At 45.2% G+C, this 19,931-nt stretch overlaps 1 protein-coding gene across 2 annotated transcripts in view; it reads left to right on the forward strand.

Annotated features, from left to right (window-relative positions):
- Positions 1 to 19,931, forward strand: part of FBXO11 (F-box protein 11) — a 77,509-nt gene that overhangs the window by 33,856 nt on the left and 23,722 nt on the right. For both annotated transcript variants that reach the window (XM_070932276.1, XM_070932277.1), the window contains exons 2-3: positions 19,114 to 19,241; positions 19,438 to 19,519. In XM_070932276.1, coding sequence (XP_070788377.1) covers positions 19,114 to 19,241; positions 19,438 to 19,519 — 210 coding nt within the window. The remainder of the gene's footprint in view (positions 1 to 19,113; positions 19,242 to 19,437; positions 19,520 to 19,931) is intronic.

Consider the following 19,931-nt stretch of genomic DNA (forward strand, 5'->3'; position numbering starts at 1 on the left):
CTGAGGCAGAGGAGAGGAGAGGCTTTTGTGGGGCCAGCCTGAGGGAGAGAAGGGGAAAGGTGAGGATCTATGGGGCCAGCCTGAGGGAGAGAAGGGGAGAGGTGAGGATCTATGGGGCCAGCCTGAGGCAGAGGAGAGGAGAGGCTTTTGTGGGGCCAGCCTGAGGGAGAGAAGGGGAGAGGAGAGGATCTATGGGGCCAGCCTGAGGGAGAGAAGGGGAAAGGTGAGGATCTATGGGGCCAGCCTGAGGGAGAGAAGGGGAGAGGTGAGGATCTATGGGGCCAGCCTGAGGGAGAGAAGGGGGTAGGATAAGAGAAGCTTCTGTGGAGCCAGCCTGAGGCAGAGGAGAGGAGAGGCTTTCGTGCGGCCAGCCTGAGGGAGAGAAGGGAAGAGGAGAGGATCTATGGGGCCAGCCTGAGAGAGAGAAGGGGAGAGGAGAGGATCTATGGAGCCAGCCTGAGGGAGAGAAGGGGGTAGGATAAGAGAAGCTTCTGTGGAGCCAGCCAGAGGAGAGGAGAGGCTTTCGTGCGGTCAGCCTGAGGGAGAGAAGGGAAGAGGAGAGGATCTATGGGGCCAGCCTGAGGGAGAGAAGGGGAGAGGTGAGGATCTATGGGGCCAGCCTGAGAGAGAGAAGGGGAGAGGTGAGGATCTATGGGGCCAGCCTGAGAGAGAGAAGGGGAGAGGAGAGGATCTATGGGGCCAGCCTGAGGGAGAGAAGGGAAGAAGAGAGGCCGATCATAACTACTCATTATTTTTCAAACTCTTAAGTGTCGATTTATCAAGCCCGATCACATAGTTTCGTAGCGGAGCTCGGGTATTCAGCTAGTCTCTCCATATATTGTAGGTCTAGTTTCATTGAGGACTATATGTTGAGTATGATTTGTCAACCAGTTACAAATCCATCTGATGGTGATGCTGTTTATCCCATGTTTTTCTCCAACGCGCAGCTTGGAGAATCCAAAGCTTCGGGTTGTTCAGTAGTTGGGTAGCCTACACTGAGTTGTTCCTTTAAGAGATTTCTCTTCAGACACGCCCACTTGCTCAACAGAGTCCCAGTTTAGTTCACTCAGTTGAGCCTGTGACACTGTGAAAATTTCTCAGCTATCCTACTATACTTTGTTCCTGAAGCTTTGGATTCTTCAAGAGTTTTTTCCACATCAGTTCTCTTCTCTTCGCTAATTTCTGCCGGGGGTGAGTCTGCCTGCTGCTTCAGGCAGGCTGTCAGTGACTTTTCTCTCCTTCTGAAGCCCGGCCAATTATCAGCTCCTCATCGTCGATTATAGCCGCAGGCCTGTGGGTAGGTTCCCCGGCTTGCCGGCAATACCGCCCTCGCCGTTTGGACTGCAGTTTGAATTTGGCGGCTTGAGAATGACGCCCTGCTCTCAGCGGCGTCTCTCTCTCTCTCCATTTCATTGACTTTGTGACTGATCTAGCGTCGGGATCACTTCTGAGTGATCGCACGCCTTGCCCTCACAGAGATTTAGATACAGCCTCCGCCTCAGTCGCTTGGATCGTCGAAGCTGCCCTCGAGCGCCGGAGCGCCCCTTGATCGTTGGAGCGCCCTTCTGTCTCTGACCAGCCTGGGAAGCGCTTCTGAGCCTTCGGCTGACCTCTTGCTGGCATTCCGAATTCCTGGGGGCTTAGGCGGCGGCGCTTGGACTGTTTTAAAAGTGCGCGCCTTTTTTAGCCACCTCAGCGCTGGGAGCTGCGCTCAGCGGCAGCTCGCGCTCCTTTGCATTCCCCCCCCCACAAAGCCTCCCTTACTCAGCAGACTGCCCTTGCCTGGCCAATTCATCTGCCCTTCAAGGACAATTTATAGGAAGAGCCTTTCCAGTTATTATTGTCATCCTCGGTCTGCAGCCCTGCCTGGCGCCATTCCCTTTGCCCTAAGGGAAAGGGATTTCAACGGCTGTAACTTCTGCCTAGCAACTGCCTCATGCATGCGCAGTAGATTCCTAGAGGCCAGTCTTCTCTTCTACTGGCATTGGTTGTCCTAACTAGCTTGTCTCTGTGGAGCAATCGGCTAGTTTTCACTTCTCCTCCACCACCACCCCCTCCTCTCCTCCTGGACTTACCTGCTAGCCCTTTTTTGGCGCTGCACATTTGAACCGTTAATCCTCACCTGTTTCCTGTAAAAAAAAAAACACACACACACACACACACAAATCAATAACTATATATATGTATCTATCTACATAACCATAAAATATTAAATACTTACTTGAACTTCATCTTCATCCTTTCTAAAAAAAATAAATAAATAAAGACAGAAAGGGAAACAGGAGGTCCCAACATGGCGGAACGTGATCTCTTGTCGGAACTAGAGGACAACAACAGCTCCCCTGAGCGCCTTCGCGAACAGACCAAGCAACGTAAAAGGTCCCGAAAACGTGCTTCACATTCGTCTTCGTCAACAGCCTCTACAACCGTTGTATCAGCCGCCGGCCATGGAAGATTTCCCTGAGGCGATTTCGACCCACTGCTTAGGACCGGTGGACCTCTCGTGCAACACCTCTCTTTCTCGGCGGTCTCAGCCGGAGGCAACCTTTACTCCCACGGCTGCGGGATTGCACGCCACGGAGTCAGCCCCTCCGCCTTTTCAGTATGACATTCAGCAGATCATATCTGATACGGTTACCAGGACCCTGGCAGCAACTTCTCAACAGGCTGCACCGTACGGGGCTTGGACTCAGCCAAGATTTCCTCCTCCTCCACCTCTGGCTAGGAACTCACAACCGGTTCCTATCCAGTATCAGGCTATGACTCATGGGTCCGATTCTCATCCGGACTATGGTCACTGCGAGGAGTCGTCATCGGAGGAGGGAGAGGCTGACCCCTCGGATATGGACTTATCTGATGATGCCGATATGCCACCCGAAAAGCCAACCTTCTCTGGGCTCTTTAGACCCTCGTTATTCAAGTCGCTCCTGCACAAGGCCAAGTTGGCCACGAATATGGCAGACCCAGCCCCTCAGGTGGATCAGCCTGGTCCCTCTCAACAACATGAGGCCTTGTTTACGGCACCTAAGCCGGAAGCGGACTTTATTCCGTGCCCACAACTCTTTTCTGAGGTGGTCCAACGATCCTGGTCCACGCCTTCCTCCTTACCCGCCCCTTTGGGGCTAGACAAGAAACTTTATTCGGCGCCTAGCCTCCAGGACCTTCTTCAGTTGCCAACAGTAGACGCACCCGTGGCCAATCTAACGGCTTCCTCTGTAATTTCCAACGATGTCGCCGACGGTTTGCGCTCTGAGGATCGGAAAGCCGAGTTTACCTTCCGGCGCACACACAATGCGGCCGCCTGGGTGGTTAGGGCAGCCATCTCGGCTTCCTTCTTCAGCCGTGCCTGCTTAATCTGGCTCCGCCAACTTCAGGAGCACCTTCCCCCTGCAGATTCACGCCTCCGCCAAGATGTCAACAAACTGGTGGCGGCTATGGAATATACGGCAGACGCTTCACTCAACGCCGCGAAGTTCGCTTCGCGTGCCCTGGTGTCGTCCGTCACATCTCGCCGTTTATTATGGCTTAAGAATTGGAGAGCTGATGCCAAGTCTAGATGGCGCCTCGCTTCAACTCTGTATAAAGGTTCCTGTCTTTTTGGAGAAGCCTTAGACCCCATCCTTGTCGAGGACAAGGATAAACGGAAGGTAATGCCATCCTCTTATAAAAGGGCAGACAGTAAACCATCGTCCTATTCCACCAGGCAGCCCTTTCGGAACGACGCCGGACCTTCGGGGTCCTTCTCCTCAAAGTCCTATTCTCAAGGATTCGACCGTTCCTTCGATAGACCCTCCTTCAGAGACCGTGGTCGAAAGGCCCCAGCACCCAAACGGCCCTTTCGAGGTACGGGATCCCATACCTTTAGAAGAGGGAAGTGACTACATCCATCTTCCCATTGGTGGCCGTCTGACTCATTTTCTTCCCCAGTGGGAGATCTCGACAACGGACGCCTGGGTGCTCCAGACAATTCGTCTGGGCCTTACCCTGGAGTTCCGCTCCAGACCTCCCTCACACTTTGTCCAATGCCCTATTTCTCCCAACCTGGACAAGCGCCAGCTAATGGAGGCAGAAATCCATCACCTCCTTCAAATTCAAGCCATCGAACCGGTTCCCCACCATCATCGCGGGACCGGCTTCTATTCAATTTTCTTCCTGGTCCCCAAATCGTCCGGGGGTCACAGGGGCATCCTAGACCTCAAGAGGCTGAACGAATTTATCGTATACCATCAGTTCAAAATGGAGTCCCTCCAATCGATTCTGGCTTCCATTCGACCAACGGACTGGATGACCTCTATCAATTTGAAAGAAGCGTATCTCCACGTACCCATACGGCTGTCCCATCGTCGTTTTCTACGCTTTGCCTACAACAACAGGCATTACCAATACAGAGCAATGCCCTTCGGCCTCTCCTCCGCCCCAAGAACCTTTACGAAGCTCCTGGCAGCAGTGGCGGCCCATCTACGTCAACATCCGGTACGGCTCCACTGCTACTTGGACGATATCCTAGTGCTCTCCCCCTCCCCGGTCCGGGCCTCTCGAGACCTAGAAGTGGTGTGTCGTTGCCTTCGTCATCATGGCTTCTCCCTCAACATCCCGAAGAGCCAGTTGCAGCCCACTACTCGTATTCTTCACCTCGGGACAGTAATAGATTCAGTAAAAGGCCAGGTGTTCCTGTCACCGGACCGGTGCTCCAGTCTCCAGTCATTAGCCTTTCAGGTCCTTTCCTCTCGGAGGGTGACCTTGCTGCTCCTGTCCCGACTGCTCGGCAAAATGATATCCTGCCTGTCCGTCGTCCCTTGGGCGAGGTTTCACTCCCGCCAGCTCCAATGGTTCCTCCTCCCCTTTCAGAAGGCCAGGAAAAGCAACTCTTCCGCACAAGTATCCCTCCCGCCAGAGGTCTCAAGGTCTCTCCTCTGGTGGTCCTCCCAGAGTCTACAGCAGGGCTGTTGCTTCCAAAACCTACAGTGCCTGGTAGTGACAACGGACGCCAGCCTGTCGGGATGGGGAGGTCATCTTCTCTCTCACGTTGCCCAGGGTACGTGGTCAACAGAGGAGCGTCGCAAAGGGATCAACTGGTTGGAGCTCCGTGCGATCCGCCTTTCCCTCCAACGATTCCAGCAGATTGTGTCGGGGCACCATGTCCTAATACGCACGGACAATGTAACAGCAAAGGCGCACGTGAATCGCCAGGGGGGGACCCGTTCGGGCCCACTGATGGAGGAAGCGACCCTGCTTCTGATCTGGGCGGAGACGCATGTCCTGTCCCTCGTAGCGGAGCACATCGCCGGGACCACGAACATCACAGCGGACTGGCTCAGCAGGCAACACCTGGACCACGCCGAGTGGCGCTTCCACCCGGATCTGTTCGCCGAGATAGTTCGCAGATTCGGCATGCCTCTAGTCGATCTATTTGCCAGCCGCGACAACACACACCTACCCAGGTTCTTCACCCGGTACCAGTGTCCTCAGGTGGAGGGAGTCGATGCCCTTGCCTCTCCCTGGCCCAGGGGTCTCCTCTATGCCTTTCCCCCTCTACCACTCCTTCCTCGCCTGATCCGCAGGATAATAGCAGACAGGGCCGACGTCGTTCTGGTCGCTCCCCACTGGCCTCGGAGGTCCTGGTTTGCGGATTTGATGGACCTGTCGGTGGCACGACCATGGCGGATTCCAGGGGACAGGGTCGTCCTCAGCCAGGGGGTCATTCTGCACCCAGATCCGCAGTGGTTGCAGTTGACTGCCTGGCGCTTGAGAGGATCTTGCTAAGGAGAGTCAACGTACCTAGCAATGCGATTCCCACGATTCAGGCGTCAAGGCGGCCGTCAACGTGCCGAATTTACAACGCAACTTGGACTTCCTTCTGTTCCTGGTGTGCTAAATCCCACCTGGATCCAACGTCTGCTTCCGTTCCTGAAGTGCTGGGATTCCTTCAGGAGGGCATGGACAAGCACCTTGCGCCTAACACTCTTCGTCGCCAGGTTGCGGCTCTCAGTACTGTCCTCTCTGCTTCTGCAACGCTTCCTCTCTCTCAGGACCCTACGATTCGCGCTTTTCTGCGAGGAGCAACCAACCTGCGCCCACCTGTTATACATCGATACCCGACCTGGGATTTGTCTCTGGTCCTTCAGGCCCTCATGCATCCCCCATTTGAACCTCTCGCTTCCATCAGCCTCCGTTTTCTGACACTTAAGGTAGCGTTCCTGGTCGCAGTTACTTCGGCCCGCCGTATATCAGAACTCACGGCCCTTTCGGTGAGAAGCGACCTCTGTGTCTTTCACACAAATCGGGTGGTACTGAGACTAGACCCCTCGTTTCTATCTAAAGTAAATTCCTCTTTCCATCGAACCCAGGAATTAATCCTACCGGACTTCTGCCCCGAACCTCGACATCCTCGGGAAGCAGACTGGCACCTCTTAGATGTCCGACGGGCCCTGTGCAGATATATTAAACGAACGGAGCATTTCCGGAAATCAGAATCGCTCTTCATTTCCTTTCTGCCCCCTTCCATGGGCCGGAAGGTTTCTTCCACAACAATTGGGAGATGGATTAAATCCTGCATCTCCAGGGCTTATTCAGCTCGGAACAGACCGGTTCCGCAGAGGATCCTTCCACACTCTACCAGGAGCGCCGCCACAACGGCCGCCTGGGCCACTAATGCCTCCGTCTCTGACATCTGCAGAGCGGCTACCTGGTCATCCTTGAATCCCTTCATCAGGCATTACAAGGTGGACTCCTTTGCCTCGGGGGAGGCATCCTTTGGTCGTCGGGTGCTCCAAGCTATATGCAACTCTTCAGACGACGTGCAGCAGCCAGTTTCCCTCCCTGTCTGAACTTGCTTGGGTAAATCCCGAAGCTTTGGATTCTCCAAGCTGCGCGTTGGAGAACGGACGTTGCTTACCTGAACGTCCCTTCTCGACGCGCAGCTGGAGAATCCAACCCACCCAGCCTGGCTGCTGAACATTTCTTCCTTACGCTCTACTGCTCCTTACTTCGTGAACAAAACTGGGACTCTGTTGAGCAAGTGGGCGTGTCTGAAGAGAAATCTCTTAAAGGAACACACTCAGTGTAGGCTACCCAACTACTGAACAACCCGAAGCTTTGGATTCTCCAGCTGCGCGTCGAGAAGGGACGTTCAGGTAAGCAACATCCGTTCTATCTTAACAAGAAGTTGTTTGTGGTCTACTTTGTCAAATACTTTACTGAAGTCCCAGTATTCTATGTCTACAACATTTTGCTGGTCCCCTAATTTAGTCACTTTGCCAAAGATTGCAATAAGATTTGTTTGGAATGATCTGCTTTTAACAAACCCTGTTGACTTCTAGTAATAGCTTTGCTTGCTTCTATATGTTCACAGTTCCATTGCTTGATTACTTTCTCCAGGATCTTCCCAAGTATTGATGCCCCCCCCTTTTTTTTTTTGAAAATGGGAACCATGTCAACCAGGGTGGATTTGATTTAAATCGAGTTGATTTAAATCACAATTTAAATCATGATTTCAATCACTAGTAAAAAGGCTTGATTTAAATCAACTCGATTTAAATCATAATTTTTAAAGAGCAACTGTCATCTCTGCTACTCCTTTGACCCACTGTTGACTCACCGATAGTCCCAGTGTTGCAGAATATACAGCCTCATGCTACATAACTAAGCTCCATTTCATGTTGAATAAACTAAATTATTTATGTATCTTAAATAGAAAACTATCTTACGATAGATTTTTACCCCAAAAGTTTTTTATTAAAATAAATTCAATAAAAATAAAAAAAATCCGATTTAAATAAAAAAAATCTGATTTTTTTTTATTTTTTTTTAAAAAATCATTGATTTTTATCCACCCTGATGTCAACTTTTTTCCAGTTCTCTGGTAATTCCGCAGTGCTCCAGGATCTTTGAAAGATACAGTTAAGTGGTTCCAAGATCATGTTTGCCAGGTCCTTCAGAACTCTTGGACATAATTCATCTGGTCCTAGTGGTTTGAACTTATCTAAAGTGTATAGGTGTTGTCTTTCCTTTTTCTTGCCTATTTTGGCTTGTATTTCTAATATGTATTTTATGGTGCTGTTTTTATAAATTGGACTGATTTTTCTTTTCTACAGATAAAAGGAATGAATTAAGTAGTTCTGCTTTCTCCTTGCTCATCACCTTTTTGCCATCTCCTCTGTTTAATGACCAATCATTTTCTTGATTTTTTTTTGTTTATTACTTGTTGAAAGAAGGTATTTAAAATTATTTTTGACATTTGTTGAAAGCCTTGGTTCATTCTGAGCCTTAGCTTTCCTGACTTCATCTTTGTAGGTTCTAACTATTTGCTGTTAATCTGCCTTACTTATCTTCCCCTCTTTTTACTTCTTCCATTTGTCCATTTTGTATTTTAGTTTATATGCAGCCATGCTCGTTTCTTCTGGAATCTCTTATTTTTCTCTTATAGTAGTATTGTGCTCGACTGGACTTCTATCACCCCCCTTTTCAGCATTTCCCATGCTTTTTGAGTTGTGTTCTCCTTGGGAATTCTTCCCAAGCTTTCCTAAATTTGTTGAAATCAGCTCTTATAAACTCTAAGACACTAGTTTGTTTTGGTTGTATTGCTTGTACTTGCAATAGTTAGGATAAAATGTAGTAGTAATGTCCAGTAATTTATATAGGGTGGTTAGAATAAAACAAAAAAGATTTTTATCTGTATTGGACAAATCCTGCATCCAGTACAGCTACCAAAAAGCCCCCCTGGCTACAGTAGTCATGTGCTCTTCTAAAGACAGCCGTGAGTCCAGGAGGACGCCCAGATTGTGAGCCCTCTCTGTGGGAGGCAGAGATTCACCCCCAATAGCCAACGATGGCACCAGCTGACTATACTGGGACGCCAGAAGCCACAGCCACTCAGTCTTGGAAGGGTTGAGCTTGAGCCTATTTCTCCCATCCAGACCCGCACGGCCTCCAGGTAGTGGGACATCACATCAAGGGCATCATTGGGGTGGTTTGGGGTGGAGATGTACAGCTGGGTGTCATCAGCGTACTGGTGGACTCTCACCCCAAAGCCATGGATGATCTCACCCAGCAGCTTCACATAAATGTTGAACAGAAGGGGTGAGAGGACCGATCCCTGCGGCACCCCCCAAGCGAGGCGCCTCGAGGTCGACCTCTGCCCCCCTGCCAACATAAGCTGTGAGCGGTCAGAGAGGTAGGAGGAGAACCACCATAACACGGTGCCTCCAATTCCTAATCCCCTCAACCACTGCAGCATGATACCATGGTCGATGGTATCAAAAGCCACTGAGAGATCTAATAGGACCAGGACAGAGGAGCAACCCCTGTCCCGAGCCCTCCAGAGATCATCAACCAACGCGACCAATGCCGTTTCTGTGCTGTACCCCTGCCTGAAGCCGACTGGTACGGGTCCAGATAGACAGCTTCCTCCTGGTACTGGGGTAGCTGTCGTGCCACCACACTCTCGACAACCTTCGCCACAAAACGAAGGTTGGAGACCGGATGATAATTTACTAATACAGCCGGGTCCAGGGATGGCTTCTTGAGGAGGGGCCTCACCACCGCCTCTTTCAAGGCGGCGGGAAAGGCACCCTCACTCAAGGAAGCATTTATAATCCCCTGGAGCCAGCCTCGTGTAACCTCCCGGGAGGCCAGTACCAACCAGGAGGGACACGGGTCCAATAAACATGTGGCAGCACTAAGCCTACCCAGAATCCTATCCACGTCATCGGGAGCCACAGGGTCCCGAAGAATCTTGCAAGACTAAATGTGCCTCCCCATTACCTACCTCTATCTATAAGAGAACTGGAGAGAGTCAGGCCTAAAATGCCTTCTCAGATTACATTTCTTTCTCAGACACACATTTCTTTTGTCTGACCATTGTCTTGGTTATGGCTCTTCCTCTGGTTCCTCAAGGTTACTCTTACAGCCCCATTACAATATTCCATCCCAATGCATCAGGAAATCTCTTCCAAATACTATTTTGTTTCTTAAGTCTTAAGGAATGTTTTAATCTGCGTTGATTATTTAATGGTCTTGTTAACTTCCCTCAGAATCATCTCCCTGACTCTCTACACCACCCCTCCCTCTTTAGCCTTAACCTCCTCTATCCCACATGTACAGAATACCCCAGGCAGAGTGATAGGAATGAGCAGGAAATTTGAGGTCATCTCTCTAATTGTCTACACACTTCCCCATACAGAGTTGATGGGCACCCTGGGAGTCCTGAAGAGCATGTGGCAGCTATGGCTAGGATGACTTATTTCAACTGTATCTTGTGCATCAGCCCATTGTTGAATTGGGAAGCTCTGCTTATTGTCACTCATGCTTTAGTCACTTCCCAATTGGATTACTGCTCTATACTCTCCATGGGGTTGCCAAATGTGGTTTGTGCTGTGATTTTGTTATATAGCACTGGAGTAATTATAATTGTTTTAATGGTGCTTTCTCTTTTTTTCTAGAGATTCTTTTTCTTGTGAATGGTTGTTAGCCAACCAGAATTATGTATGAAAGATGTGTGGTCATATACATTTTCTAAAATGCTTAACTAGGAAGTGATAAATCATTTCAAATGTGAATGTGTTTGTTTTCTCTTTTAATTGAAAGTTAATAAATTACACATAGCATCTCTTCAAAAGAAACCCTTAAAATCAAATGCCAGTGTTAATAATAACTCTGTAGGACTCTATTTTTAAGTATATAGTTTCTAAAAGCCTAGTCATGTATTTATAGTTGTGCATTCTTTCATAACCTACAGGTGCAACTATATTAAAGAAATAATACTTCTGGGGATTTCTGGTGAGGAAAATCGTGGTTTAGACAGCTCCAACGTACTTAGAAATAACATCACGGCTTATTTTGTCCCTTGAACAAGAGGGAGACCATATTTTTTCCTCTGGGTTAAAAGAAGAAACTAGAAATCAACCTATTTGACCCCCAGACGGTTCCTCCTCACAACTAAATTGCTGAAATGGTGGTTTCCCCAATTGGCATATTAGTTCAACAATGGGGAGGAGGAAACAGATTTTCATGAATTTACAGTTTTTGCATAGCCAATTTTATGCACACTAGAACCACCCTTCTGTGTTTCTGAATCACTTTTTGAATGTATTCATCTTTGTAGATAAGTATAGACTTTATCTGAATTTTGATCTCACGACTATTGGGATGCTGCAGTGGTTATAAGTGTGAAAAATAGTCATGTCACTTTTTTCAGTGATGTAACTTTGAACGGTCATTAAATGAACTTGTAAATCAAGGACTATCTGTATGATATATATCAGATTAAATTTCAACAATAACAATCTATGCTAACTATAAGAGAAATAGTGACAACATTGAAATATGTGAAGCAGAAGAATTTTGAATTTGCAAATAAACGTGGAAAATGATTGGCATGTAAACTGAGAAGGGAAAAAGAAAAGAAAATAATACTGAAAATTTAAAAAAGGAGATAAGTTATTAGCAGACAAAGTGAGTATACAGAAAACTTTATTATTTCAGTTTGTATAAACATAAGATATTTTCTCAGAAAAAAATGAAGAATACTTTACAAAACAAAATTTGCAAAAACGTTCACAATCCCAAATTATGAACAGTCCTGTATCTACTATGGAGAAATCAGAAAATATAAAAAAAAATTATACAGGAAAGGCTCCAGGACTAGATGGAGTACATAGTTGTTAAAAAAAAATGTGAAGACAGCAGCGAGAATAATATATGCACAAAATTGGAAGAACAACAATATACCATCAGAGGAAATCAACAGCAACAGAGGTAGTATTTCCACCTCCATACTCTGTCTGAAAACAAAGGATTCAAAATGAAAGGAGCAGATGGAGAGAATGTTACCAACATAGAAGAAAGGCTTTTTCAAAAACATGACAAAAAATACTTCTCATTTTCGTTTTCAGCATAGCTTGATTAGGACAAGGGAAAAAAAAAATCTGCAGCAGTTTACCTCCTTGAAGCAAGCAGCAGAGGCCCTGGCAAAACAGCTGAGAGGAAATCAGCTGAAAGTCGGGAGGCCGATCCAATCAACTTGTGCTAATTAGGCAGTGCTGAAGCTGAAAGGAGCTGTTTTTTCTTGCTGTTTGCTGCAAGGAGGTAACTGCTGGGAAGCAAAGCCCAAAGGGTGGGGGCCAGTGGGTGGGCGGGGCTGCATTCGGTGTATAAGATGCACCTAAATTTTCACCCCCTTTTAAGAGGGGAAAAAGGTGCATTTTATACTCCGAAAAATACGGTATTTAATTTCTTTAAATTAGGCAAAGCAGTGCATGAAAGATAGGCCAAACAGAATGAAAATTTGCTACTAACTAAATGAATTCAGTAAATCCTGTATCATAATTGGACTGGAGAATAAGGATTTTAGAGCTAAATTTGTCCAACTGACGCAGCATATAAAGATTGTTATAAATATGCAGACAAACATCAGCTAGGAAATGTTAAAACCTTCACTTTATATTTGCCAATACTTTGCCATTCTGGCAACAACTGTAAGATTATTTTATTTACAGCTAGTCCCACCTGTACAATCTTTCTATAATTTTAAGAAAATATACTCTGTGATTTACATCCATATTCATTACTACATATTTAAGAAAACAATAATTTTCTTGTATTACTTATACATTAAATTAGTATCTTGTTTTACCTTTTTATTTTTTTTAATATATGAATACTAAATTCAGTACATCTCAAGAATGCTGACACAATTATTTTATATTATGAAGATTTCACCCAGTAGGGCCCCAGAGACAGCTTAAAATCTGAAGCCAAAAAGGGCTGGTTGAAAGAGCTGCCTCCCAAGAGGAACTGATCTCCTTCAGAGGGGTGCAGAAACAGCCAAAATCCTGATAATTACAGCTCTGTTCCAGCACCCCACCAAAGGAGTTTCCTTCCAAGCATAGAGGGAAGCTGAACTCCTTATGTGGGTGCAGAATCGGGGCCAAAACCCTGAAGATTTCACTCACGTTCCTGCACTCCACTAAAGAAGTTCCCTTCTGTGCATGGAAGAGAGCTGATCTCTTTTGGCAGGCAGTTTTTTCAGTCAGTCACCAGTAAGAGGGAGCCAAAATCCAAGCAAATATAGTGGAGAGTCAATGTGGTAAGATAGAGATACAGAAGAGTGCCTCAGGAAGGAGGGAGAGGCCCTGCGAGGCCAGCCACAGGGTGCGCACAAGTGCCTCTCTGCTCAGGGGCTTAAAATCCTGCTTGGATTTCAGCAGGGAGGATTTTCAGCTCTTATGCGGAGCCTCATAGGGTCTGTCCATCCCCCCCGAACTACCTCGTGTTCCATACCTGGAACTCCGTCCACTTTACAAACATTTTAATATTGATTTTAAATTGACAAGTTTTAAATTACGGGTCAAATTTATAAATTATTTTAACTCTATTTTTAACTGTAATGTTATGTATAGATGTTTTTATTTTGGCTGTTCACCGCCCTGAGTCCGAAAGGAGAAGGGCGGTATAGAAATTTGAATAATAAATAAATAAAACATACAGTAATTTTGTAACAAAAATAATGCTAGAATTAACAAATTCAATTTGCTAGACCCATAGTTACATAATCAGTTACTGTACTTGTTTAGCTACCTTTTTTTTAAGCTATCATATTAAGAAACATTTGATAAAAGGTAATTTTAGCTTTAATTTAATATTTTTTGTAGACATACTTTGTAGACATTTTGTTCATGTTACAGATAGTCTGACTTACAACAGGTAACTTACTAGCGTTTGGAAGTTAGGATAGATCTACCTGGGACCACTTACAACCTGGTTTCAGTATTACAATGGGACCCCCCCCACCCACCCCAATCGCATGACTGCATGCTGGGCACTCGGCAATCAGTCTTCATTATTTATATTTCCAAACTTTTTGCTTAATAACTGCAGTGTTTGCTTAATTACTGTGATGAGCACTTTATAACCATGTCAGTCACTTAATGACCACTGGAAAAAAATGATATAAGCAGGTCAGTCATGTTGATGATCCATTTTACAACCAGCAGTCTCTATTACAGTCATAGGTTGGCCACTACCTGCACTGTGGATTATATTGTTCAGATAATTTTATGCCTGCATTGTGGAGTTAAATGCTTGGTAATATTTAGCTTCCTTTCTAGCTGTAACATTATTATAATAGAGTTCTTACCTTTAGGAAAATAGATGCAATGACTTATATTATTAGCAATACAGAAGACTTTGCATTCCTTTTTTGGTCTGAATAGCACACAAATCAAGATTATAAACTCTTTTTATATAACCCATCAGTAACAAGTCCTGGACTTCAAAATATAGAATTTCTTTGATTTTGTGTTATCATTATTGTAGTAGTTAATAAGAGAACAGAATAACAGAGTTGGAAGGGACCTTGGAGTTCTTCTGGTCCAACCCCCTGCTCAGGCAGAAAACATCATTTCAGACAAATGGTTGTCCAATCTCGTCTTCTTAAAAACTTTCACTGTTGGAGCATTCACAACTTCTAGAGACAAGTTGTTCCACTGATTAATTGTTCTAACTGTCAGGAAATGTCTCCCTAGTTCTAGGTTGCTTCTCTCCTTGCTTAGTTTCCATCCATTGCTTCTTATCCTGCCTTCAAGTGCGTTGGAGAATAGCCTGACTCCCTCTTCTTTGTGGCAACCCTTGAGATATTGGAACACTGCTATAATGTTACCCCTAGTCCTTCTTTTCATTAAACTAGACCAATGATGGCGAACCTTTTTGCCGTCACGTGCCGAAAGCGGGGGGAGCGGGGGAGGGTGTCACGTGCGCTGGCCCACACCCATAATTCAATGCCCTCCCCACGCTCCCCACACTTTTGGCACGTGATGGCCCGGTGGGCCTGGTAGGCCTGTTTTTCGCCCTCCCCAGGCTCCAGAGACTTTCTAGGAGCCTGGGGAGGGTGAAAAATGGGCCTTCCCACTGGAAGTCTGCAAACGGGCCGTTTCCGGTTTCCAGAGGGCCTGGGGGGGGGGGTTGGAAGGCCGTTTTCGCCCTCCCCAGGCTCCTAGAAAGGCTCTGGAGCCTGGAGAGAGTGAAAAATGGATCCCCCCACCCTCCAGAGGCCCTCTGGAGACCGGAAACAGTCTGTTTCCCGACTGGGTGAGTCCGGAAGGCCCAAAATTCAGATGTGTGTGCTGGAGCTGAACTAGGGCAACGCTCGCGTGCCACCTGTGGCACGTGTGCCATAGGTTCACCATCACAGAACTAGACATACCCAATTCCAGCAACCATTCTTTATATCTTTTAGCCTCCAGTCCCCTAATCATCTTGGTTGTTCTATGCAATTTTTCTAGCGTCTCAACATCTTTTTACATTATGGCGATCAAAACTGGATGCAGTATTCCAAGTACATTATAAAATGGTATTAACACTTCATGTGATCTTGATTCTATCTCTCTGTTAATGCAGCCTAAAACTGTGTTGGCTTTATTGAGCCAAGTACCACCTATACTATACCTGTGCATTTGGTTTTGATTGTTTAAACGTAGAAACTTACTTTTTTCACCATTGAATTTCATTTTGTTAGATAGCTCCCAATGTTCAAGTCTGTCAAGATCCTTCTGTATCTTAAGCTTATCTTCTGGAGTGTTGGCCATTCCCGCCAGCTTGGTGTCATCTGCAAATTTGATGAGTTTCCATTTATTTCCTCTTCCAAAATCATTGATGAAGATGTTGAAGAGTACTGGCCCTAAAGCAGAGCCTTGGGGTATCCCATTACATGCTTCCCTTCATGTAGATGTAGTTCCATTGAGGACTACATATTGAGTGCGGTTGGTCAGCCAGTTACAAATCCATCTAGTGATGATGCTTTTCTAACCCACATTTTTCTATCTTATCAAGTAGTAGATTGTGGTCTACTTTATCAAATGCTTACTGAAGTCCAAATAATTTATATCCACAGCATTCCTCTGGTGCACTAATTTTGTCAAAGAATGCAAACCATGTTGGCTTTTGGCTATGACTTTGTTTGCCTCTAGATGTTCGTGATTTGTTGCTTGGTTATCTTTTCCAGAATCTTCCTAGGTATTGAGGTCAGACTGATAGGTCTGTAGTTTCCTGGATCTATTTTTTTTTTCCTTTTTTGAAGATGGGAACTACATTACCAGTCCTCTGGTAATTTCCTGGTGCTCCAGGATTGCTGAAAGATATAATTCAGTGGTTCTGAGATCACTTCTGCCAGTTCCTTCATAACCTTGGGATGTAATCTAGCTAGTCCTGGTGATTTGAACTAATTTGGGTTTCCGTTTTCTTGCCTATTTTAACTTAATAGTTAATAGTGAAAGATGCATAATTCAAAGGAGATACTATGTTTAGAAATATAGACTGATTCACCAATTAATAATAAATTGCATTTTAAATCAACATACAGATTTGCAAATGGAAAGTAATCAGCTTTTTTGAAACCTTAAATGTATATTATACATTCATCACTTCTTTGAATTAAATTTAATGTTTAAAGTAATTGCAAAAAATTGAGAGTCATGAATCAAGGCAAATACACTGCTCAAAAAAATAAAGGGAACACAAGCAGAGGACATCCGAGATCTGAATGAATGAAATAGCCTTATTAAATACTTGTTCATTACATATAGTAGTTTTGTGTTCCCTTTAGTTGTTTGAGCAGTGTATAAATTATTGTATGTAACGAACGAAGTATTTAATAAGGCTATTTCATTCATTCAGATCTCGGATGTCTTCTGCTTGTGTTCCCTTTATTTTTTTGAGCAGTATATATTGTTCCAGGATAATATTACAAGATCCAATCTGGGTTGGTCACCAGTGGTTTAGTCTTCCAAACTTTCAGACTTGGGTTGATGCACATCAGTGGTGAAATCCAAACTGGTTTGCAGGCCGCCAAACATGCGCATGTGTAGTGCACACCAAACACACGCTCTGTGTGTGTGCGCATGCACATGCGCAGTACATGCCAAAAGGAGGCTTGAGAAGGTAAGTAGAAGTGAGGGGGGGGGATCAGCTCTGGCATGTGATTTAGCTTCACTAGAAAGCAGGATTTCCTGTTGTCCAGCAAAGCTAAACTGCGCTACACAGCTGATCCCCCTCCCTGCTGTTCTACTTACCTTCCCAAGCCTCCTTTTGGTGCGTGCTGCGCGCGCTCATTCTGGCCGCAAAACATGCGCTGCATGTGCAGTGCACACCAAACGCATGCTCTGTGCACACATGCATGCGCAGTATGCGCCAAAAGGAGGCTTGGGAAGGTAAGTAGAACAGCGAGGGGGGGATCAGCTGTGGCGCGCTATTTCCTGCTTTCTAGCAAAGCTAAACCCCGCTACACAGCTGATCATTGGAAACTGCTTTTTTAAACTACCGGTTCGATTGAACCGGTAGCTTTTTTTTACTACTGGTTCACCCAAAATGGTAGTTTTTATCGCTACCGGTTCACCCGAACCAGAGTGAACCGGTAGCATTTCACCCCTGATGCACATCCTCAGGGAACTTCTCTCTCACTAAACTGCTAGTTCTGGTGACCGACCCAGATTGGATCCTTTCAGAATGCCATCTGTTTCACTGCAGACTGCATAAAAGACTAGAAGACTACAATGCTCTCTAAATTAAAATTTAGTTTTAATATATATTTGTGAATTAAGAACAGGAACGTTTTGTGCTCCCAAGTTTTGTATTGCCTTTGTGTGTGCTCAATAGATCAGTAAACTTGAGGTATATCACTGTGTATATTCTGTTGTAAACTGCTGCAGGGCAACACTCAGCTTGAAATGTTAGATCACCGATTTAACAACTCAGAGACATTTCCTTGTATCAGAATTATTCATTTCTTTCAGAATTTCTGGCTGTTCAAGAAAAAGTCAAGGCTAGCAGAGTAGCATTTACTTACCTATTTTTAGGTTTAGCTAGTCTCAAGAAAAGAAATATTAGGGGCGAATGATAGCGGTATTCCAGTATTTGAGGGGCTGCCACAAAGAAGAGGGGGTCAAATTATTCTACAAAGCATCAGAGGGCAGGACAAAAACAATGGCTGGAAACTATCCAAAGAGAGAAGCAACCTGGGAGAAACTTCCTAACAGTGAGGACAATTAACCAGTGGAACAGCTTGCCTTCAGAAATCATGGGCACTCCATCACTGGAGGTTTTTAAGAAAAGTCTAGACACACTTATCTGAAATAGTATAAGTCAGTGATGGCTAACCTTTTTGCTGTCATGTGCCAAAAGCGGGGGGAGTGTGGGAGGAATGTGCACGCGTGCCCACACCCATAATTCAATGCTCCCCACGCACTGCCCCCATGCATGCGCGCATGACCCCCCATGCACTTCCCCCGCTTTTGACACACGATGGCACAGTGGGCCCAATAGGCCCATTTTTGGCTCTCCCCAGGCTCCAAAGGCTTTCTAGGCACCTGGAGAGGGTGAAAACAGCCTTCCCCACCCTCCCGGAGGCTGGAAACGGCCCATTTCCTGACTTCCGGTGGGACCAGAAGGCCTGTTTTTCACTCTCCGCAGGCTCCAGAGGCTTTCTAGGAGCTGGGGAGGGTAAAAATGCCCCCCCCCGGGAGGCCCTTTGGAGGCCAGAAACAGCCCGTTTCCCGTCTTCCAGTGGGCCCGGAAGGCCTGAAAACCAGCTGGCTGGCGCATGCATACGTGCTGGAGCTGAGCTAGGGCAACGCTCGCATGCCCACAGATATGGCTCCACGTGCCACAGGTTCGCCATCATGGGTATAGGTTCTTCTGCTTGAGCAGGGGACTAGAACACCTCCAAAGTCCCTTCTATTCAACTACTGCAACAAAACCATTTTTGTGGTATCTGAAGGATTCTGAAGAGCTAACAAATCCTTTATTACTTCAATTGAAACATTCTATAGTTTATTTGTAAAGTGTACTTCTCTGTTAATATAAGGATTTTAAAAGTTTAAAATATATGAATACAGTGCAGTTATGTTTACTAACATTAAATATAAATATGCAGCATAATATTTAACTGAGATGGACATGTGACTGATAACTGCATTAATACATCAGCTTTGACTTCCTATAATTTAATTACAAACAGAAAAGTCTTTCCTATTGTGATAAAATAATGTTATTTTTGTGTGACAATCTATAATGTGTACTTTGTTTCTGATAAAATAATATAAGTTATTTTTTGTTTCTTGGTAGATGATGATGTACCTGCAGATATGGTTGCAGAAGAATCGGGTCCTGGTGCACAAAATAGTCCATACCAACTTCGCAGAAAAACTCTTTTACCTAAAAGAACAGCTTGTCCTGCAAAGAGCAATATGGAGGTATTTTTTTAAAAAGAAACTTTTTAGAGTAGATAAATAACAACTGTGGGCATAATCTAGTCCAGAGTGTGTTGTGAAGAGAGCATATGTAAGAATACCAAAACCAATACAAATTTGAAGAAGATTGGTTGGGATGCTTGACTGAATCTAGTAGGTAGAAGAGCTGCTTAAAATGTTTTTACTTTTTTCTTGTCAGGGTGCTTCTACTTCAGCTACAGAAAACTTTGGCCATCGAGCAAAACGTGCTAGAGTATCTGGAAAATTACAGGATTTATCAGGTAATCCCTGTTGTATGGGCATTCCATCCCAAAATTTTAGTCTTCCATGCTTCCTTTGAATTTTTTAAATGGAAAGCAATTAGGATGTTGACTTTAGACCTCTTTGTTTTAAGTAATCTAATTTTAATTTCAAACAAGATAGCAGTAAGGGCTATGTGTAGCAAGTAGTTCTGTTTGCCATGTAGATGAGAAATAATTTTAACTGATAGATGCAATTAATAGCACTTCTGAACAATGCAAAGCAAGTAGTTCTGTTTGCCATGTAGATGAGAAATAATTTTAACTGATAGATGCAATTAATAGCACTTCTGAACAATGCAATCCTATGAGTCGTTTTAGGAGGAAGTAGAAAAATCTCAGCCTCTACAGATATAGTAAAGATTATAGCCAGTGGTGGAATTCAAATTTTTTT

This window comes from Pituophis catenifer, unplaced genomic scaffold (genome assembly GCF_029215685.1).
Source record: "Pituophis catenifer annectens isolate HBS135680 unplaced genomic scaffold, rPitCat1.0.hap2 SCAF_1, whole genome shotgun sequence".
NCBI lineage: Eukaryota > Metazoa > Chordata > Lepidosauria > Squamata > Colubridae > Pituophis > Pituophis catenifer.